Source organism: Mycteria americana, chromosome 3 (genome assembly GCF_035582795.1).
Source record: "Mycteria americana isolate JAX WOST 10 ecotype Jacksonville Zoo and Gardens chromosome 3, USCA_MyAme_1.0, whole genome shotgun sequence".
NCBI lineage: Eukaryota > Metazoa > Chordata > Aves > Ciconiiformes > Ciconiidae > Mycteria > Mycteria americana.
In genome coordinates this window covers 74,866,088-74,890,057 of record NC_134367.1, presented here as the reverse complement: position 1 = coordinate 74,890,057, position 23,970 = coordinate 74,866,088, and the positions used below count along the sequence as shown (strand labels likewise).

The window sequence follows — 23,970 nt, the reverse complement described above, 5'->3', positions numbered from 1 at the left end:
GGCATGCATATTTTGTAGGTTTGGCTTTTCCATAAGAATTAAATTACATTATTTAGTGGAAAAACAATGAGCAGAGGGTTTGACAAAATGAGAATAAGGTAATGTTAAGAGAAAAAAAAGCAGAAATCTACTAAGAAGATACAGTATCTATGGTGTAGTTCCGTTACAGCTTTGGATTTATGACTGGTTTTCTGCCCATAGATCTCTAATTAATTTCTGTTATTTATAAAATCACCTTCACAAAAATGTGGTGGGTCAAGATATAGTGATTTTGGTAAAGATTAAAATAAGTTAGTCTGAAGAGGTCAAAAAGCTACCCATTCTGATTTGTAACAATCCTTTCCCTGCTGAAATGAAGGGACGGTGCTGAGTTTGTTTGGGTTCTGTTCCCGGCTCTGCCTTTGATATGCTGGGGCTTGTCCGCAGGTATCTCAAGAAAAATTATGAAAAAATTTCCAAATCTCATTTCCCTTTGTAGCATCATGATTAAATGTTTGGGACACTCAAAATTGATGGCTGTTTTTTGAACATATTTCATCCAAACTTTTCTGTGCTGCAGTTCATTCCTTTGTCCAATGGTTTTAATAATCCATGGCACATAGGCATAAGCTAATGTTTGGATTTTATTGGCAGCCAGAAAAAAAAGTTATTTTTTCAAGCAGCTATCTTTCTAACACTCTGTTTCTTTTCTGTACACTGCAGGCTGTGAACCCATCCCTGTAAAGTACCTCCAGTGGAGCAATATAGAGTCTATTGTGGCTGTGGTCTTTTCCTGCCTGGGGATCCTGGTCACCATGTTTGTCACCCTTATCTTTGTGCTCTACAGGGACACCCCTGTTGTCAAATCCTCCAGCCGGGAGCTCTGCTACATTATCCTTGCTGGCATCTTTCTGGGTTACGTCTGCCCTTTCACCCTTATAGCTAAACCCACCACGACATCCTGCTACCTCCAGCGCCTTCTGGTGGGTCTCTCCTCTGCCATGTGCTATTCTGCCCTTGTGACCAAAACCAACCGCATTGCGCGCATCCTGGCAGGCAGCAAAAAGAAGATCTGTACCCGCAAGCCACGTTTCATGAGCGCATGGGCCCAAGTGGTCATTGCCTCCATTCTGATCAGCGTGCAGCTGACACTGGTGATCACGCTGATCATCCTGGAGCCCCCGATGCCCATCCTCTCCTACCCCAGCATTAAGGAAGTTTACCTTATCTGCAACACCAGCAACCTAGGCGTCGTGGCTCCTGTGGGCTACAATGGACTCCTCATCATGAGCTGCACGTACTATGCCTTCAAGACTCGCAATGTGCCTGCCAATTTCAATGAGGCCAAGTACATTGCATTCACCATGTACACAACTTGTATCATCTGGCTGGCCTTTGTGCCTATCTATTTCGGGAGCAACTACAAGATCATCACCACCTGTTTTGCAGTGAGCCTGAGCGTGACGGTGGCACTGGGGTGCATGTTCACTCCTAAGATGTACATCATCATAGCCAAGCCTGAGAGGAATGTCCGCAGTGCCTTCACCACCTCAGATGTGGTGCGTATGCATGTCGGGGATGGCAAGGCGCCTTGCAAGTCCAACACTTTCCTCAACATATTCCGGAGAAAGAAGCCAGGGGCTGGAAATCCAAAGTAAGTGATTGACTACAGGTATACATCTATCTGTATATGTCCCTCTCTTTGCCATCCTCTCTTGGTTGACCGTAGTCTGCTGAATAGTAAGGTATGTAACAGTTTTTCATCTCACATGTAGCAGACAAGGTGGAAATGATCCTTTAGATCTAAGCCTCAGCTGGATACTGACATGTTGCGTCTTACTTTCTCTCCTGCTCTAAAGGCAGCCCTGTACACAACTCCCTCTACCTCTGGGGCAGGTCAGGCAGTGGCAGAGTAACCAAGCTCCATTTGCAGCTTCTCCCATCTCTCCGTGCATGTGATGGGGATCTCACGCCCCTGTGTGCAGTTGCTCTGCATCATGTTCAAACTGAGGTGCTGTTGTAGCCTTTTGGGAAAGGGGACCAGAAATCTATGTCTGAGTGGTTGTAAATCACATGTACTTGTTTAAGGCCACTGGGGTGTGTGTGTGAAAGCTGGGGATTGAACATTAGTTTTTCAGGTAGTGTTTTGTGACAGTCCTCATGATTGTGATCCAAAAGCACCCTTCATACTATCCCTACACTCTGTTTAATATTCAGATTTATGAACAATACTCTTAATCATCACTAGTGTAAACTTGTCCATTTTCGCAAACCCAGTGTTGGTGTGAAAGTTGCAGAAGTCAACTGATGGTGAAAATGAACTTGCATCCACATCTATTGAACCTGTTATTTTCCTTTCTAATAATTAAAAGTAACCCAGCTGCAGCAGAGGGGGAGAGAGAACTGTTACTTCAAACAGCATCTCCCTGTGAGCAGCTGTCTGAACATTTGCATTCTTTATTATCTTATTGCTTTTTAATCTTTAAAGAAGCACCATAGGGCTAGACATGAGCTTAGATTATTTTTGTCCCAATTAAAAAAAATTATCAAAATAATAAAGAACCAGTGAAGTCTACATTTCTGAGCTTCCTGATAGAATTAAAATTCAGTTAATTTCCAGCTCTTTGGGATCTGTAGGTTTCTCTGAGTCACTCGAGTTGGTTTCAATTCTGTTTGCATAAGAACTGTTTTCATATGTCCTGGAGATGGAAGGGATAAGGATGAAGGTAATACTGTAGAAAACCCATGCTGTGTTCAATTTTGCCTTTATGCTATTTCAATACTTTTTATTTTGTTGCCAGACAGGGGGTCAGAAGAGAAGGGAATGGAGACATAAGCAACCCAGATACACAGCTCAGTGTGCCACAGAGGCCGCAATCAGACTGCCAGCTCCTGAGCTAGACAGAGAGGGAGCTGGGAGCGGCAGGCAGCCCTGGGAGCCCCCCATGCAGGGAGATGGCCAAAAATATCTGTAGCTCAAGAGCCTGAATTCCATGCAAATAGAAAGGTGGAGCCTGATCCACCTTCCTCTGACTCTATGGACGTTGGGGTCTTACATGTCTGTAAGAAACTAGTGTGGTGTCTCTGCAGCATAGTGTCTGGCTGACACTGTTGGTATCTTTAAGATGATGTCTGACAAAAAAAGGACTATTGAGTATTTTAGATCATGAGAACCTTAGTAACTAATTCTTTGTTGTGCTACTGTCGCTGAAAAAATTGTACTTTAAAAGACCCAAATGCAATATATTTAGAATACAGTTCATAATATGAGAAAATATTTCATCCTGTTCAAAAACCGAGCTTCCCCCCCAGCATTGTCACCTTAAAAAAACAGCAGGGCCTACCTGAGCCTTTTAGAAATTTGTTTGTTGCATAATTTTAGTAAGATTTTCTTGACCTCTCTGTTGAGCCTGTGTGAGTGTATGAAGAAAAAAAGCCCTACAGAGTTTTAAGGTGCTCTTCTAAACTAAAAGCTCAACACCTAGTTAATACGCTTTTTTGTCTCAGGTCAAATCTCCAGATCTTTTACACAGCAAAATCCCAACCTCTGACCTAAACCTCTTGTGCATTACTGCTATGTTCTTCACCTAAACCAGCACAGATGCGGAGGCGTGCTGGGCTTGCTGTTGGAGGAAGACAGCATACCTCTCTGAACACGGGCATAGAGACCTGAAAGCAGTGTAGTACACAAACACGCAGCTTTGGAAATAAAGTCACAAGACAGCACAAAAAGTCATTTCAGGGCTTTGGAGGGTATTTTAGCTCCTAGCAGAGTCCATTGCAAAGCTTGTGAGGACATTGCGCTGATGCAGATAAAGAAGTGAGTCATTGAGGAAACCAAGAAGGAAAAAGTAGAATTTGCTGGAGCCTCTGAAGCACCTAGATAACTCAAATGTGTAGTCAGGTCCTTCTTGAAACAGGACTTGAAACTACTGGAACATGCTTAATGCCCACAGGAATGGCTTCCAGGCTGATTTTCAATGTTTTGTTCATTTCCTATCAAAATCTGGGATTTATTTGCCAGTTTTTCAGTAACTCAGATCCCTGAGTATGTTGCTTTTCTTGATTCTGTAATTGTCCCTCTCTATGGCCACATTTTTCTGTCTGTAAGTGGCCAGCAGTGCTTCACTCAAAAGATTTCTTTTCCAGCTGTCTTACAACTTTCCATCCATTTTCTTGTTATCTCTTCTCTCTCTTCCTAGCTTTTCTTTTTCTACGTTTCAATTTTCATCTCTCTTTTCCTGTCTGTACCAAACAGTGAATTCCAATTGTAAACAGAAAAGTGGCACCCATCTAAATTAAATTGGTGTGCAGATATAAAGTGAGTTAGTTTTAAAAATGGAAACTGGTTTACATTTACAAGGGCAAGTCAAACTTACATAAGCCTTGATAAAGCACTCACATGCAATCTTGTGCTGTTAGTTTAACTAGTATAGCTTGGGGACTAGAGCAAGCCAACCCACTCTTCCTTTCTCCTTCCTAAAGTAGAGCAAAAGAATTAACCAGGGGAGTCTGTTAACATAGGAACTATTAGTCAATTTAAAACCTTCAGCTACATCTGGTGCTGATACAGAGGTCAGGAAGTCCTCTTGAAAAATGTCTGTCCCAGCTGCATTACCAACAGAGTTTCAATGAAAATAAATTGTTTAGACTGGTCTTCACTTAAATAACAAAGCAGACTGCCTTTACTGATCTGTTGCACTCTGAAGATGCTATGTGCAATCACAAGGGTTTGAACTCTATCTTACTTGGCTGAATTAAACTGCGAGCAATTACAGCCAGCACTCTTTTAAATAGACCTGGTTGGGAACTTTCCAGAGGAATATGTTTTCCATCAGAAAATTCTGTCCTCTCAAAATGTTTCATAGAATTGGGCTTTGGTGGAACAGATCCTCTCTGGGCCAGGAGGACTTTCTTTTTTTTCCCACGGAGGGATGAAGGCATTGGGAAAGTGTGAGGGAACTTTACCCCAACAGCCATTAGTTAAGGCACTCACTGAGGTTAAGAGATTCTCCTTCACTTCCCAGGTGAACACCCTATAACCGGACTATGCACTGTCCCAGGGCAAGTCTCCTCCTTTCTCTCTGTTCTTGACCAGCAAAGCGTCCTGGAACAGAGAAAAAAATCCTGATGCAAACCCTAGAGAAATACTTCGTCTTATTCTGTGAGAGAACTTGAATCTGGGTCTGAGAGATCCCTCGTGAGTGTCTTCAGTACTGAGCTACTGTCAGTCTCGCCCTCTTGTCAAATGAATATTTAAATATTTATAAAAAATGGAACAGCTCCATCAGGAGAGATTGAGAGTGATATCTGCTGCTTTTATTGAAGCTTTGTGGGGACATTTGTTGTTAGAGTTTGCGTCTTGATGACATTATGAGATCCTGGCTGTTACAGGACGATGACATCGCAGCATTTTTTAGGAGAGCCTTTTTAATATTTTCTTGGTTTTTTTCCAGCTGTGAGATTGTAACTTTTGGATATGGATCTTGCTGTGATCATTAGCCTTGTTCTTGACCACAAATTTGTTCTACGAGGGTCAATCAGCTTGAAGAGCAGCACTCTTGTACAGTGCCTGTACGATTGCTTCCCTGAGGAAGCAATGCTCCTTTCTACGTGCAGAAAAAATAACCAGTGACACTGAAGGTGCTGATCTTGAGGAGGACTCAGGAAACACCTTCTCCAGCCCCTGCTTCAAATGAACCCTACTCAATGTGCAGGAGGCTGGAGCCAGGCCTGCAGCTTGCAGGTCTGTTGTGTTGCTTTTCTATAGTCCACATGCACATTTCAAATAGAGCTTGAGACACATAACAAGGCTTGCCTCTTCTCCCACACTTCTTTCAGGCTGCAGTGGCATGAGAAGAATCAGTGTTGCAGATGGGACCAGAGGGGATAAGTTCTTTGTGCATCTTTGGATAATTAGCTCCAGGTTTGGCAGTGATGTTTAGCTGCTGCCTCGGTCTTCTCATATAAATGATTTTAAATTTATGGTTGAGACCTCAGGTCTGGACACCACTTTAGTGCATTTTTGAATCAGAGTAAGTAAGGATTTAGTTGTCAACATAAGTTGTGTAGCAAAATTTGAGTTGATGGAAAGGCCAACTAGCAAAACTCACTGAGTGGCCAGGACTCCACATTAATGCATAAGCCACCTGCTTCCCCCTTGTAATTTTAATATATTTGCATTCAATTATTCTTCCTCCAGCTGTCTGCCCTCAGAAATGAATGACTGTTTTTACATATTTCCAAACGTTTTTATTTATCTTTTTAACATGTTTTGGCAGTCCATGCCTTTAGGCTGCTCTCACAGGCATCCACTCTAAGCAGCATCCAGGCAGTCACCTGGGCCAAGGATCTCTCAAAATGGCTTTATTTTACTCCAGTAAAAAGGGTCGGGCAACCCAACATCCCCTAGTACGTGTCCCTGCTTCCTTTACAAAGCCTGTTCCTGTTCTTCATCCTCTCTCCCTCTGTACTGGGTCCCTCTATACAGCTTTTTGGCTGGGAATCAGGTTTCTCAGTTACCTCTAGTAATGTGTCTGCTCCCTTACCAAGGTTTAAGGAACCATCTGCTTTCTTCTTTTGCCAGTTATAAAATTATCTCCAGGTATTCTTAAGTTACTCTTTCTCTTTAAACTGACTTGCTGAGTTGCCGTTTCATCTTGAGCAAGCTGCGCTGACATGCCGTGTTTTTCTGGGACGCATTTCACTTGGCGACTCACAGTCCACAAAGGCTTTTGGGCTCTTCAGCTCCTTCATTTTCAAAGCCTCCCACAGACACACAGTGAGGGGAATCTTAGCATAAGTACGTCCAGAAGGCAGGACATTTTGTTTCACTGTTTTTTTCGTGGTGGTGGGAGGAGACAAATGCACAGTGCAGCATGGCAAGAGTTGGAGCTTCCAGAAACAGAGAGTAAATGTTCAGCATGTTCAGTTGCAGTCATACAAATGTAGATCTTTTACAGCCTCTCACTTGATCCAACCCGAGTGCCTCATCATAGGAAGAGATGCTCAAGAGTATTCCCTCTTCTTGCTCTCACGCTAATACTCCATGCAGTCAATATGCTATCTTTCAGCAGGGAGTTATGGAGGCAAGGGGAGAGGGGAGAGAAGTGTGAACAGAAGACAGGGAAACACTTTTAATGTAAGTAAGAACAATGGCTTTTGTCCTGACCTCTGGAGGCTAAAGTGTGTGAAAACTGAACAAAACCTGGCACAGCTGCACAGGGAGTATTTCACTCTGGCTGAAATGCATCAAAAGATATGAAACAAGATTTAGTGGAAAGTGCAAGAAGGATTAATAATAACTGGTCACCATTGTACCTTCTCCTATAAAAGAGAATATACTGTTAAACTCCTGCACTTCAGGACACGAGCTCAATCTGAGAAGTCTACAATATATTTAAGTACTATGTTTGGTCCTAAATTGTGACACCTAGCCTGCAGCATGTAAGAATTATCTTTAAATGCTTGTTGTACAGATTACTGTCTGGTGTAGTTTTACCTTCTTAAAGCATTGCCAAACCAGTATAGAGACAATTCCTGAATCTAGTAGGAAATGGTAGGCTAGCTTGCTTTGCAATTTAGAAAATTGATGCAGTGGGTAAACTTCTTATGTCCTGTAGAAGTACTGCATACACAATAAGACAGCCCTTTATTTTTACCATTACAGACCTTGGAAAATACCAAATTCCAAGGCACTTTCAAGAAGGCCTTTAAACCTGCTGTGCCTGCACAGCCATCCTGCTGAGGCTTACCCCAGAGCGGAAAGGCATATTACGGAAGAGAATTTTGAAACAGCGGAAAGGTTGTAAGCTCCTGCACGTGAAAATTAACACAAAGATTAAAAAGAAAAAGAAAAGATAGTGGGAAAAATTATACAGGACAGGTTAGGTTATTTATTTAAATGATGTATTTGTCATCGTATGTCTGATCTCTCCAGTAATCTAGCGATAAAATAGTGACGCCCAGGCCCTCTTTTCAACGCTGACTCTGTAGAGCAGCGGCACCATGGGGTGCAGGGTGCTGTGCTGGTCCGTGGCTGCACGGCTCCCGGCTCCACGTCAGGGCACGGGGCTCCACAACCACAGGGCACTTGGTTGGCCCTTGCGTCCCACTCAGGGCATATCATGGAGGAGTCTGCTTCCTTCGCAGTGCGGGTGGAGCTGTGGCAGCTCTGGCGTGGCTCCCTGGTGCCACAGCTGTCATGGGGAAGACAGGAGGCACCCGGTCTGGCCCGACTCACCTCCCTGTCGCAGCCCTCCCCGGCATTTGCCTAGCTTCTGTATGCAGCGTAGTCCTTCATCCTTTTCTGAGGTTGCAGTGTGTTTTTGGGAAAGCATCTTGTATGCTCACAGGGACAGCTGAAGGTTTTAATGCCAAACATCTCTCTTGGCAGTTGGTACGTCTGCTGGCTTTGCTGGGCTGTTTACTGGACTTAAACCATTAATGATTTTGTGGACACATAGCTCTGTGACAGGTACCAGCTCTTACCCAGTTCTCTCGTGTATGTGATGGGAATTTCAAGTAAGAAAATTCAACAAACTCGGTCAAGCCGTTCAGTCCTTGTCAGTATATTGATTTAAGTGAATATTTAAAACTCCCAGAAGACAGTTACATGTTTCCAAAGGGACTCTTACAATTGATGTTAAAGAATTGGAAAGAAACACAAATAAGGGAGTCTGAAACTTAATAATCCAAGAGCACTCTCTTCTAGCCCTGCTGCAGAGTTGTCCATTAAATTTGAGCTATGTAATTATATCTAATATTGTCCTCTTAGCCTTGAATTTGCATTTGCTTTAATAGATATGATGTAGTTCTGTCCCATGCATTTGAAAAAGCACAGAATAGGTGACAAATAACTCTGAGATGTCACTTCCACACTTACATTCTTTCTAGTGATGTAAATGAATACTAAAACCAATATTTATTTAAAAACCAGGCATGGCAAATGTGTATACCAAATTATATACCAAATTGCATATGGGTGTATATATGTGCAATATAACCAGTCTGGAGATAGAGAGTTTACTTTTTCCATCTAATGAGAAATAAGGGGCAAGGCTGCATAAGGCACTGCAAGTTTTCCTTGCAGATTATCCCAGCTAAAGGGAGTCCCAGCACATGCATAACCAATCACATGTCACTCCTAAGGCATGCTGAGGAGAAGGAGCAGGGACAGATATACAATATGATTGGGACGATTGTCATTAAGTACAAGCCAAGAGATCTGGCGGTTTAGCCTTATTCCTCTGGGTTTCCTTCTGTGACCAAACAGAGGCTGCCCGAGACTACGTTTAAGAGAAATAAATAAGAAAAGCAATGAGGTTCTGTGGTGGCCTCCCTGTAAGAGCAGTGGGGATAAACCCCCCTCAGACAAAACCCAGGTCATATTGAATTAGTTTACAGGGCACAGTACCTGCACCTGGGCTCCCATCCAGACTTCTGCTTCTTCATCACCAGTCAGAGCCACATTTTCTTTGGATGGTCCCTTTCGGTGAAAGGGCTGCCGTGTAAGGTTTTATGTAATTTCCTCCCTTTCTCAGAAGTTGCCAGTCCAGTTTTGCCACTTTCTTTTCATGGATATTCACAACTCCATTCTCCCAGGGGATTTTGACAGGACATAAACCCAAGGAATGGTCTCTGAGTGCAGCCTCGTTCTTAGCAAAGGACTCCCTGGAAGCTTCGGTCTACAGCTCCTTCTCTTGTTTTGCTGCTCTCAAGATGCTGAATCACAAAATGTTGTTTTACTTATGGGCACTGCTGTAGCACAAGGCAGCTTCGTATAATGAATCTCAATACTTAACGACGCATAGATACACAATCATCACATCAGAGAGGAGTTTTACATTTATGCACCACAATCTCTGCTTCCTGACTGAAGGGAAGCAAAGGCAGTACTACAGAAATCCTGGGGAAGGCCAGTATCTTTCTTGGCATAAAACACAGGAATAAGGACACCACTTGTAATTTAATTTCTTGCTTGACTGGATCACTTATTACATTTCCTTGTGTTTTTGTATTTGTATATATTATTTATTGCGTTTTTATTCTGAAATGTAGTCATAACAATCCAGTTAGGACGCTACAAAAATACACCAACTCAACAGGGAGTGAACAAACAATTGCGTTCACATGTAGGTATAAGCAAACGATGTTTCTCTGCTTAGCACCATAATCTCACATTGGTTTGGTTAGAATTCTCTCTGTGAGAAAAATAAGGAAGAAATCTTCCCCTTTTAAGAGTGTCAGGTAAATAAATAGGTGTTGAAGGTTCCATCCAGATAAGCACCTAAAAACCTAGATATTTCCCTATATTACATATAGAAGTCAGAATCCAACTCTCATAAGCACATACTTGGGGAAAAAAAAAAAACACCAACCCATATTTAAGGGGGGTGGTCTGAAATATCATTTTTAAAAGCATAACAGCCATTTATTTATTTAATTCAGCGTATTAAAATGGAAATGGAATAAAGAACTAAAATACAAGTCTCCTAGAAGCTACTTTAAGATTTTTTTTAAAGTCAAGAATGCATTTTACCTCCTTCCTATCCTCTAAAGTGTGATGTTTCAGCCCTGTGCCTCAGTTATTCACCTCCTCTCAGCAGAAGCATACAGAGCTGTGACATTTCATGAACACATGATAATTCATGTACAAATACTTGCTAGAATAAACACACAGGATGTTTTGCAAGTGTTTATTCTGCAGGGATCTCTGAGCCACCTTGTGATTTCATACGTCTTTGAGCTAATTTAGAGGTGAACAAAAATCTGGGTACTGAAGGATATCATGTGGATCTCTGATATTCTCTGTATACGGATAGGGCTATAAACCAGCACAAGCACTATACACACCTATAGACAGTTAATATAGGGGTTTGTTTTTTCCCTCAAATTAAGATGTAGTCTGAAAAATGGTAGTCTGATTCATCCCAGCAATTCAGTGCAAAGTTACTAACGTGAAATGCAGAACTACTGCTAATTTATTTAATCCTTTTTCATGCTTAGGGACACACAAGCACATAAGAGCCCAAGAAGAGGACAGCACTCTTGGATGTCACCTCTTTCACTGATGTGAAAGGCATCTCGCATTCTGGCTCGTCCACCGAGCTTATCCCTGCCTGCGATGAGCGCTCCCCTTTGCTCAGGGATGCCTCACACAACAAAACACTGCAAGCCAAACTGCAGATGCTGCAAATGCATGCTGACAGAGCACCTGATTTTTAGCAAGACTCTGTAATTCATAGGCGAATCGCACCCCCAGAGAGAGAAGCTGGTCCATCTCTGTTAAGGGACCGTAGGTGTGTATGGTTTTCCACCCTGTTAGAAAGTAAATTGTCTGAGCAGGGTTTTATCCTGATTATATAGTGTTAGTCTCAGTCCAGTATTGCTCTGTGTTTCATTAGAGAAATATCTTTGAAGCCCTTGGTGGATGACACTAGCACATACGTTTTGTTTGCTGTGGGAAGAGGCCGCACATTGCTCTGTCAGTTGATCAGTCATGTGTTTCAAAGCAAATTTGTCAGGATGATGCCTGCTGTCACCGAGGCACAAAGACCTGACTATTCTGACTTATATCATCACTATAATTTGGGAATGCTCTCCATAGCTCTTCCCTATCCTAAGGAAGGATTTGAAAAAATTTCTCACCAGCAGTAGCTCAGGTTAGCTCCCTCCCACTATTTGTGCTCCCAGAGCTGGGAGTATTTTTTACAATGGGAGTTTTACTAAACTTTGGAAACAAAAGTCAAGCAGTTTCAGCTTGCATCATATGCCTCAACAGCACGAACCACTGCCGATTGCAGCAGCTTTTGTGAGACCACAACCTGCACACCTTTGTGCCTTACCATCAGCAGCAGCTGAGTTCCAGTTATTACAGGGACAGGACACAGCACACTAGCCAGTCACCTGTCAAAGCCCATTTTTCTTAAAATACCCCAAAATTTAGACACATTCATTTACAAACACCTGTACTACCTCCCACAACATTTAACGCTATCCTAATGTTTCCATTCTTCACATTACTTTCATAGAACACAGAAGAAGATGCAGAGACTGGTGCTGGATACAATGCGTGGCAAAGCGGCGGCTAACTTCTGGTGCACTACTCAGTGCAAAATCTGCATGTAGTCTTTGCTAAATGCCTGTCCCACAGATGTTTGTAATGGAGCAACTTTCTTTCTTCTCTTTATTTTTGTCTATGGTGATTTAAGAGTTTGTAAAGGGAAGAGTGAGGAATTTCAAAATCTCCATCTTCGCTTCCCACTTGACTTCGATTTTTTTTAGCTAGTGTGTTTTGATGCTTTTTTCACTTGTCTTCTGATACTGTTTTCCATCTGTCCCAAATGCACCGAGTACCATTCACACCCTGAGCAGAGATCTGGCCACACTTTCCTCTGTTCTCCCAGTTCTTAGCTCTGTGACTCTAAATGGGCAAAATCAGCATTGCCAGATCTTTCTTTGGGGTTTCCAGACCCAGGTCTGGAAGTCTGCAGAACAGACTGTGACAGGTTTAATGTCCACACAGAAGACATCCACTGCCAAAGAGTCACTAAAAATCATGGCCAACGACAGAAATTATGTCCTCTGCTATGCCAAAGCACTCTAAGAAACCACTTTAAGTGTGGGTTGAAAAGGAAAGTATATTGTATCAATAGAACATCTGCCTCCACATTAAAGTTGTTAAAGACTATTTAATCTTGAAATAACAAGTCAGCTAATTCTTCAGAGCATATATGTGCTCTGGCATTCAGCCTCCCACACCTGACAAGCATAGGTTAAAAGGCATTATCACTGTAAACAGCAAACAATTGCGCAGGCTAGAAGTAATCACACGATTTGTCACTTTAAAGCCCACTTGAAAACTAAAAGCTCCAGGCTTCTTATTACTGCATTATAAACAATTTACCATTTCTAGTTTACTGCTTCAGTTATGTCTTCTTAAGCTGTTTCCCCTTTCTCTGCTCTGTCGTTCTTTTGTGGTGTGCAGGATGTGGTTTTCTTCCACCCTGTAAAAGTAACCTTACAGAGAGAAAAAAAAGAAAAAAAGTGAATTATTGTCTCCTGGATTGTCCTCGAGCCAGATCTCAAGGTCAGATAAACATTAATGTCAGCACCAGAGAAGCTGTCCCTGCTGCCCCTGGTTTGGGGAACAGGGTGAGAGTTGTCCCTTTCAGCAGCAAATCATCAGATTAGCTCAGCTGTGTTGCAGCACCACAGCCAGAGATGTCAAAGCTGATCTTAAATTCCAGCAAAACAAGTGCCCCCGATCTGATTCTAGCAGCTCCTAACTTGTAGGTGGTTTGCTGGTGTTTGCAGTTTCAGGCTGATCCGTCCCAGGTATCCCCAGAGAATCACAGGCTCAGTTTAATGCCCATCTGCAAGCCCCCTTCTAGCTTGTATACCCTCCTTCTCTTTACCCAGCATGGCATTTGAAAACTATAAATCCTTCCTCATCCTTACTGTGTAAAAGCCAGGAACTTCTGCGCTCATTGCTTTCTTACTTCAAGCTCTTGTTAGCCTTCCCCTCCACTTCCATGGAAAATGGTTTTCTATGTTCTCCTCTGGCCAATTCTTTTCACGGGACAAGCTGGATCATCTCAGGTGGTTCAGTCAGCCCATTTTTGGTTGGCTTGCAAGCTTTGCATTCCCAGATCAAGCATTGTCTGGAAATTGGGACTTACTCCACGTTACTCATTTTTTTGCATCCCAAAGCCCCCGAAACCAGCCAACTAACCAGACAGCCAGCAGCAAAATACCCAAAAAGCAACCAGACAACAACAAAAAAGCAAATCCCAGAGTCTGTGTAAGCCCCCGTGGAGGGATTATCTACCTTGAGCAGACTGACAAAGACTGACAAGGGGCTACGCTTGAAAGCATCGCTGCAGCAGCACAGATGACTGCAAAAAATGCCCAGCAAGCAGATTAAGCACGTGGGCGGTGTTAACCCTGCCGAGCCATGGGCTGCGAGGGCTGGGCCAGCCGTCGCTAACCCGCACTTGCCACCAGCTCTCGTGTATACCCCGGGTGGCAGGTTAACGCCACAAGCACACAGGGGCAATCCAGCAGCTCTGCAAGGGTCCTCGGGAGCTCGCGTGTGCGCAGCGTGGGCCCAGGGGGTGTAGTGGGAGCTTGCACGGGTGTGTAGCGAGGGCTTGTGTGCCTGTGTGCAGTGGGAGCTCATGCATGTGGGCACTACAGGCTCCTGTGGGTTGCGAAGCATGGCCCCAGGGATCCCTGTACTCACCACTCATTGAACAGTCCTTTCCCCTTTACTTTCTCATATTCTCTGAAACCTAAGTTATACACATTTCTGAATCCTTAGGGTTATATAAGTTATCTCAAAAATCTCTCCCGACACCGTCCTGGACAGCCGAGATTTGCCTGCGGCTACTTCGGCTATCATAGCGTGTAAATCCACAAATGCTTTAAGCTGCTCTAAGCCAGAAATGACACCCAAAGGCTTCCTGTACCTCATGCTGTCCCTTCACTCAGGCAGGGACAAGAGCCTGGATGGCCACGCTGTGAACTGGAGCAGGGAACTGATAATTTTTTTTTTTCCCCTGTTCTTTTTCTGGCTTAGCCGTGACCCAGATTAGTTTTCCCTGTCATTCCCTGCCAGCTGATTGAGCAATTGCACCACGGGTTGTGCTGGGGCAGAGGGGCGGGTGGAGGGAGCAGCAGGAGGGAGCAGCCGGGGAGGGCCGGCGGGCAACCCTGGGCACACAGCTGGCTGCTGCTGGCCTGGGGGCGACCTGCAGCGCAGCCTTAGCTCTGCCTCCACCATGCAGCTCAGCCCTGAGTCTTTCTGGGCATCCTGCTGGGACTATGTTCTCCTTGGTGACCGTGACCCTTCCGTCCTCTTCGGCAGACGCTCGCACCTCGACAGAGCGAGCGTGTTGTGAATCCCTCCCGCTCCTCCGTCCCCCACAGGTGGTAATTATCTGCATGTCTCACACTGCCTGGCAAGGGTGAACCACCCTATAACCTCACTCCTGCTTGCTGTGCTCTTTGCTCCACGGCTCGTAATGATTTCTTTCTCTCCAAAAACTGCCACTGCGCCATCGATTAGCATAATTAAGTTAAAACTCAGAGCAATTATTTCCAACCATCACTTAGCTTGGCATTCAGGGCTTGTGTTTTAAAAATGAATTTGTACTGAAAACCTGTCCATCTTCCCGACTTCATCTATTGCCTTAATGAAATATATTGCAGAAATCTTCTATCAGATCCTGGCTCATACAAATGGTATTGAAAATTCAGCTCCTCTTCCTACAGCAAAAAGACATGGCCTTGCTTCTTTTTATGTAGATATCTTTTGATCCAGCCATGACAACCATACATAAAACCTGACCTTTCAAGGACAGCCATCAGAAGATGAACATGTTTCTGCCTAGGAAGAAGCTAGATTTAGAGAGGCAAGAGGATTTGGGACGAGTGTTCAGCTGAGCACGTTACTGATCTGGTTCTACACACGAAGTGTGCTTACCTCCCCAGTCACCTTGCAGACTGCTAGAGCATCGAGGAGGTGAAAAGCAGGCTAGAAAGTTTGTGGTGTTGCTGAGCTGTCCCTTGGGAGCACAGAGGGCAGTCGGTCTGAATGCTGGAGCAGGAACTACTCTAGGATGTGACAGTAGCGTGCCACAGGGCACATGGCACAAGGCTTCTCCTTTCCTGTATTAAAGCTACAGGTTATACATAAGTTCTTAAAAACTCAGGAATGATTCAAGGCTATCACTGTAAGCATCAGCATGATGCTATCATCACTTCTCTTGAATTCCCTCCCCACTTTGCTTTCCTCCTAATGTCATTGATGGTCAGTTGTTTCAGATTAGATTGTATAAAATCTGGGGCTGTGCTTTTCTGTATGTTTTTGACTGTGGGGAATGTGAAAGCTTTTCTTACAGCTCGGGCAACATCTAGTGTGGAGGATCTCTGACTGTGGCTTCAGATGATAGGTAACAGTGTCCTGCACTCCAGTTATCTTGGACGCCAGACAGATTCATTCAATTTGTGTCTGTTCGGGGAGTCTGGATGAGCAGAGACAGTAATTCCAGAGCAGAAGGTGAATGTTTCTAGTTTCATAGCTGTTCAGATATAAAACATTACAAATAGCAATTTACACTTTCCTACAATCCTGACACAGCTGTTTGCCTCGTGGGATGATTCATTTACACTTAAGAGAAAAAATAGTGGCAAGAGTGACTCTTCCCTCAGATCCTTTATAATCCTTGCTGCAGGTTTCAACAGGCCTGTTACCTACCCTGTTCTGAACGACTGGCTAGAAGCATTTTTCTGCTTCAAAGAACATAAAGTAAAGCAATTAATCCACTTCTTTCAGGAGCCCTCTGCACTGCCACCCTGCTTCCTCTGCCAGACTCCCTGTTACTGCACCCAGGGGCTTGTTAGAAAGCCGTTCAGACACTTTCATGATGGTATGCCAACTCCTTGTTCAAATGCAGAGAAGATCCATCCTGCCGCTGGGCTCAGGATACAAATAACCACTCGGCAGGAATTACCCTTAAGAAGACTGCCCCAAAAATGACCCATTAATCCTCATATTGTAAAGATGGGCAGGCTACCTAATTTTTTGGTAACCAGAGAAATGTATGTGAAGTGCCATCACTGCCTGCAAGGCTGGGAGGAAGAAGAGGGGATACATTGTCATGATTAAAAATAGAAGGAAAAAAGAGAAGTACAGAGATCTGGGCACTAATCCTGAATCAGGGCTCTGCAGTATTAGCACACACTACTAGTAAGACAAAGCAAGCCTACAAGGATACTTCAAATTGAATGCTTCAAAAGCATTTATTATTATTCATGCAGTTGACAATGATTTGATAATTGCAAAATAATTCACTGAAGTATAATCGACACATTCACTACATTTCCCATAACACTATAAATCCAAATTTCACTATAAATCCAAGTCCAAATTCTACTGAAGCATGAACCTTGAAATTTAGAGCTGATTTCTGTAGTGTATATGCTGTATACCACCATATGGGGATCCCCCTTGACCTTGACCGAAAGGCAGACCGCTGCTTTGACGGAGCTTGGCAGCATTTTAACAACAGCTTCCCACAGAATGCAAACCTGGCAAGGCATTTGGGGGTTGCATACTCTATTACATGTAATATCTGTGTTTGATTTTGGCTGAGGAGGACAACTACAGCCACAGTAAGAAAAGAGTTCACTGTATTTTGAACATGTTAGGAAGCATTTTAGACTGCCTGAGGAAGCAGGCTTCTTTCTTCCTTTCACATAGGAGGATTTCGTAACAAGACCTACAGATGCCCAGAGCTTGGAGAGCAAAATGCTCTGAACTCACTCCGGGGATATATCCGAACAAGAATAAATACAGGGGGGGAAACAAGGGATGCCACTAAGTAGGCCAGAAGCGACTGCAAACTGCAGTAGCTGAGGGATGATAGCTGGTAAAGCCTGTTGACTCAGAAAGACCCAGGTCCCAAGCAGGGCTCTGAAACAAAAGTCTTCCACCTCTCCCAGGGTGCCTGAGCAAGGCTACCCGTGGCTGTGTGCTCTCTATTGCGCATACAGCACTGCGCGTGTGTGAAACACATTTAGAACCGGATTCTTCTCTCCGATAATCAACTGCATGTTGCTACTTGTTTTGTAAAATTAGTTCCTGTGACTGAACAAACTACTAATTTCTGACTTTTAACAATGCAAGCACAGAAAGTCGAAAGCTCTTGTTCTGTCAATAGATGAAGAAAACTGAAGGTCTATAGAAATGTTGGATATTCTCTTTAATCAGGAGCTTAATAATCTCTGTAACTTTAATAGGGTGTAGGAGAGACCATGGTAGCTAAGTTCCTAATTATGATTGCCTTTAAATTGTCAAATCTCAGAGATCTCATTACATCTGGTAAGGAATTTAATTATTCTAGAGACTTCAAAGGCAGCAGGTTTACAAAATTGCTCAGCAGTATGTCTTATTTGTGTTTTATTCATAATAGTTCAGAAGTCATCTCAAGGCATCTACCTCTGCAAAATGGGTATGCATGTATTTTGTGTACATCCCGCTGTGCTCCCGTGCTTTAGTATGTGGTGAGAAGAATGGCTTGTTTGGCTCATGAGCAGCTGTACTGAGTATGTAGTACATGCACATACCATCCATGAATCTGTTGTTCTGAGGTAAACAGAAGTCTGGCAAGCATGCACTATGATTGTTTGTTTGATGGGGAGAAATGCTGAATTTTGATTTGCATTTTATTTGCAATACAATGACAACTTTTTTTGCAGAAATTCATTGATACATTCCATGTGCAAAAATACCTGAGATTTTTGTCAAAGCACGCGCGTGTGTGTATCTATTTTTATTGATACTGGGGAAGACAAATGAGAGTTTGCATCCGCTTGATAGGGCAAGGGAGAGGAGAAAAAGGAAGTGGAAATTGGCTTATATTAATGGCCAAAACTGCCATCTGCAATCCCTTCTGGAATTACCATTGCAGAGAGATAGAGCATTTAGGAGACTCTTCATTTTGTGTCTACCTCAATAAGGCCAACATTTCCATGAGAACAAGGAAACACATACAGTGAAATCACATATAGTGAAAGCTAGTGACTATTCAGCTAAAGCTAAAAAGTAAAAGAAGGAAACATTTAGAAAAGCAGATTATGGGAGTAAGAGGCACAGAGAAAAAGCAGGAGTTGTGTATATATTAAAAACTCCACCAACAAAAACTTTTGGTGATGCTTTTGTAAATAAGATGCGAAAGGCAGATGCTCCTTTTTCATCGTTTCACCCCGCGTTGAGAATACCAGGGGAGAAGTCCCACGGACAGCTAAATGCACAGCAGCCCTTGCCATCTGGTATGTCAAGTGCATCAGGGCTCAGCAGAGGAAGCAGGGACAAACCCCACGAGAACCTATTTTAAACAATACCATGCTGGAGCCAAGGAGAAACCTGTGTGCAAGGCCCAGTGAGCAAGAGGAGAAAAAATGGGAAAGCCCGCCCTGACCCTTAGGCGTAGGCCAGGGACAGGCACCCTATTGAGTGGTATAGCCACCATGTGTGCACATGTGTATAACCACTCACTGGGTGTCTTTTTCTTTTCAATCTTCAGGAAGAGGCAGCCAGAGTTCTCGCCCACCAGCCAGTGTCCGTCGGCACATGTGCAGCTTTGAAAAATCCCACACTGCAGTGAATGTGTAAGAGAAGCTGCATGACAAAGAGTGGTTTTACCCCTTGCTTTCTCTTTCTCATTGGTTTATCATGTCTAATGATGGGACAAATGTGGTGCATGCCATTAAAGATGGGAAATTTGCGTATGTCCCCTGTTTTGCACAATGCCTTAATCTGATTGTCCAGATGTGATGAAGAGGACACTGAATAATTTTTTTTACAGCTTTTACTTTTTTTTTTTAAAGCCTTCAATTTTATTTGTAAATGCCTACAACCTTGCAAATACATCCTTTTTTTTGTACTAATTTTATCTTCTTTTTCCATTTAGCCAACACTTTTTTTCTTTTCTACAGTTTTGCATGGAGATGACATTATCCTGCGTGCTTTAAACAACAATCTAGTGGCTGTCTCACGGCGAGACACTTTTGCTGTGCACAGCTCCTGCTAGCTGTGCTTGTTAGTGAGCTGCTGCTGCAGAGCCAGCAGAGGGAACACAGGAAACGCTGGTTTGGTGGGATTCACAGGGCAGGGAAATCATGAGCAGGCACACGTAAATAAAACCAGCAGAATCTGGCCTAGGAACAAACAGTCGCCTGGAAGTATCTTTAAACAACAGCAGAGAAATTTTTCCTGCTACAGTTTCTGAGAGATGTTCAGATTCTGCATATTCTCCATTCAGTGAACAACAGCAAAGCTCAGCTCTCCAGAAACAAGAAGTGCCAATACTGCCCTCTCCGAGCAGACACAAACCCGGTGGAGAAAACGTGCTAGCTGTTGCAGAAACAGAAAGGCCTCCCCTCATTTCTTCCAGGACAGATTTATGCTCGTTTCCGTCTGATAAACTGCAGATGTGAAACAGTCCTGCTCCGTGCCGCAGGGAAGGTTGTGCAGTGACTAGGTGGAAAGCTGCCTCTGAGCCACTGACACAGCATTTTGAGCAGCGCCGTCTCTATACGGCCAGAGATGCTGTTCGGCTCCTCTAATCAGCGACAAAGCATTCTAGCTCTGTGTATGCCTCTGACAGTCTATGCGATTTGTGGACAGGTAGCAATGATGTTAATTCAATCAAATCTGCCCCTCTGGTTCGCAGATCAGAAGACATACATACGATGCATCGTACATTTGGAGCAGTAGTGATGGTTTTACAGGGCCTGTGCAGCAACCAGGTTTGTCACCCTTAAAGGCAAACTTTACAAAGCCAGTGTAAGGAGCAGTACAAACATTTTGTTATTAGCTTCCAGTCCGACAACAATATGCCCTTCTTTTCTGCTCTGGAGCAAATGCTGCAGATTCCCAGGGCACAGATAGCCAATTGTCTGTCTGGAAAGACTGGTGATGAAATGGGAGTCCAACACAGGCGTACCAGCAGGAGGCAAAGAAAGGCAAATGCAACAACAGATTATAGTCAAAAAGCATGGGCACAAGCTGTAAAACTCCTGAGCACAGGGAAGGCTGAACATCCTGCTTTTTGCATGACAATGCTTGGGATTTTTTTTTTAGTTTGGAAAAAAAAAAATCCTCATCCACATGAGCTCCTGAAAAGCACCTCTGGTGGGACTCCAACCAGTCAGTGGGACTTCAAATGCTTGTGGCATCTGCACACATAAGAAAGGCTTTAAAAAGCAGCGGAGCTTTTCAGACCTGCTGAGCACGAAGCTTGCTATTTTGGCTTCTCCCCCCGCTCCTGCCCCTCAGGCTCCCCTCTGCCTCCAGCCAGGGCTGATGCTTTCAGAGGCCTGGCAGTGCTGCACTGCGGCCAGGGGCAGGGCACGTCCGCCCGCAGCGACCGACTGCCTGAGCTCCCTGCGGCCACGCAGCCAGGCTGAGCAGCAGGCGTGTGCCCGTCTTATCAGCAGATCCCGTCACCACCGCCTGGCCTCATGCCTGAGTCTCAGTCACCAGAACTGCAGCAGTTTGCGAGTCTGGATTTTCCTGAGGAAGCCCTGCTTTGCTACCCCAAGACGTTAGAAATCGCCACGGGTGCAATGGTTTCCCTCGCCTTCCACTTACAAGCAAATAGATGCAGGGACTTGAAACTCTCTTGTGTTTTGATATACACAACACTTAGCATCAGTTATTGCGCTGAGGTTGATCTCCATTCTCCATGTGATCCTGGAGATGGCCAGAAATGCAGAATCATGAAAATACAGAACAATAAAAATTTATTATCATATTAAAAAACTCAGAAACATCAGCTTTGAGTTTCAGGGCTCTTTTCTTCTGAAGCTGCACATTTGTTACCATGGAAACGTTCAGATACACCCAGAAACCCCACAGGCTTTACGAGCTGCTTTATCTACTACAGCATATTGGGGAGAGCTGTGCGTGACAAGTGAGGGGCCTCATGACTAAGCTTCCTGTGGCAACTGGGTTAAGTTTGCACTCAAAATGCTGGCATGTTAAGGCAAGTCTGGTGGCTCTTCGAGCACTGTTTAAACTGTTGGAAGTTCATTTAATTTTCAAGTATACCAGAGAATCTGACAAGTTCTAGTGGGAGAGAGACCTCATCGACTGCTACCTCTGCAAGGGCTGCACACTTTTTGGCAGCAAATACTCAGAGCAACAGGCTTTTACCGGTTCATTAGGAATTTATTCCTGCTCTGATACAGCTATTGACTAGGAAATATTCTGGATTTTCAGTATAATCTTTCCCTTTTGTAATTTCATCTAGGGCTCTCAGTTGTGCATCTGTATGCTATGTGGAATACCTTCCAGCCTCAGCGCTAATGCCTTTCAGATGTTTGAAATCAAACTGAATATATTCAGCTATTTCAGCTTTCTCTCACACACTCTCTTCTCTGTCCCCGATGGCTTTTTTGTTGCTGTTCTGTATACAGCTTTCCATTTGTCAATAACTTTCTGGTAAAAAATGTGGTGCCCAAAATCATTTTCCATCAGAACCATAGAGGATTACAGAAAGCAACGACAAACGTCCAACTGTCTTAATTACTATTAAACTGCATTCATAGGAAAGACCTTCTAATCTCTCTACCATGGTGTGGTGCTTCTGAGTGGGAAACACAGAATTCATGGGCTATTTTTGTGGCGTTATTATATTCAAAAGTCATTAATTAGTGTTTCTTAATCATCAGCAGCTTGAGATCTTTTTCAATGGTATTTCTTTTGATGCAATGTTTTTTGAAGGTTATTGATCTCCACAGCCTTCCAGCCCTACACACGATTTTGTCTTAGTTGCACCTACCCACACTTTTCCTAAATTAATTTCATTCTATCATTTTCTTCCCGTGTTCCTAAGCCTTCCCGGTCCCTTTGCTCAACACATTGTAATTTTCAGTTTTCAGGTTCTATCAGCTGTGCTCCTTTTCGAGCCTGTCTGAATAAGTGCTTCGGTTCAGGTATTGTCATTGGCTGCACTGTCATATACACGTACTTGAATGTGCAACATGAGAGACATCTTCAGATAACACAAATGTGCTTCTCCGTTGATATCAGAGGATCTATGATGATTTACACCATGCTTTTTCCTTGCACTAACTTTAAAATCCTTAAAAAAAAATGACAAAGGTGATCCAGTAGGATGTATTAGTTCTGAATATTTTGTGGGGTTTACTTATTAATGACAACAAAATAAACAGATTCAAAATTTTTTCACTAGTAAGAGCACTTTCTAATTTCACTTTGATTTGCAGGTTTCTGATCTTCATTTCTTGAACACTGGAAGAATTTGCCTGCTATTTGGGACAAACTGTTTATTATCCTGAACTTTGTATTATTTATTAGAACAAGTTGTTTCCTCTAAGCAACACATTAGTAGCTATTTGATATTTTTTTCGAAATACTTAATGAAGAGTTTGCGAGCTGCAACACTGCTTTGCACTTTTGAGGACACTTTCATAATGTCAAAGCCAACAGATCACAAGCAGTTTGCAAACTCTGCAAATATATTTCTCCAAATTATTTGTAGTAACTTATTTTTAATGAGTTTGTTATAACAAAACACACTGGTGAACAGAAAGTTTCTTCGCTAATAATTAGATGGATGACTGAAATGTGACATAGCTTCTGTATTTCAGATGAGACTAAAACTTAATACTAGTAACTATAACTAGTAGTCAGCCCTTTATACACATTATCAGTGTAATATTCTCATACCTTTGTTGAGTTAGGTAAGTAAGATCTGTGATACTAAAGTTGTAGGACTTCAACTACGTTGAAGAATTACCGTGAGCATCTCTCTTGCCCCCCGCGCCCTGAATTTACAGTTGTATAAAAGTGCCTATGTGCATATACGTAATTGTTAAGTCCCAAAGAGAATAAATCTATTTATGTAGAAATATTTGGCTATATCTCAACTGCTGGATTTGGGAGTAGTTCCCTGCCCTGGAACCAGGTGTGAGCCTAGCAGCAACCGAGTTCCATGGTAGCACGAGTGTAAAGTGTCAGTCCCCACTCCTGGCTCCTGCTTTCCCCGTCTGGGTGACGAGGGCATAGAGGCAGAGGGGCTGGCACCCTCTGATCCTGCCCCGGGGGTCTGACCCCAACCTGGGGACCCTGTGGATGGGAACCAGGGTCACGTCACAGCATATTTAGGCTAGACATAGCTACTGCATCCACATTACAGTCTGTATAATATTAACATTTCAATTTAAAAAAAGAAAAACAAAATTAGTAAAAAATCAGTTATCAATAGGGTCGATGTACACTAGAAAGCCTTGTGTAGCTCAGATCAAAGTAATTAACTTTTGCAGCAGAAGGCAATAACTAGGTCAGATTTAGTTGACATAAACCAGTGGCAAGACGGAGGGTTGGGAAGGTGGCTCTGGGCTTGTGCTCACCCACAACAATCCCACGTCTTACCAGGTTCTGCCCTGTGAGAGAGC

At 43.4% G+C, this 23,970-nt stretch overlaps 1 protein-coding gene across 1 annotated transcript in view; it reads left to right on the top strand.

Moving 5' to 3' along the window:
- Positions 1–23,970, top strand: part of GRM1 (glutamate metabotropic receptor 1) — a 194,203-nt gene that overhangs the window by 163,321 nt on the left and 6,912 nt on the right. The window contains exon 7 of the mRNA XM_075499053.1: positions 703–1,633. Coding sequence (XP_075355168.1) covers positions 703–1,633 — 931 coding nt within the window. The remainder of the gene's footprint in view (positions 1–702; positions 1,634–23,970) is intronic.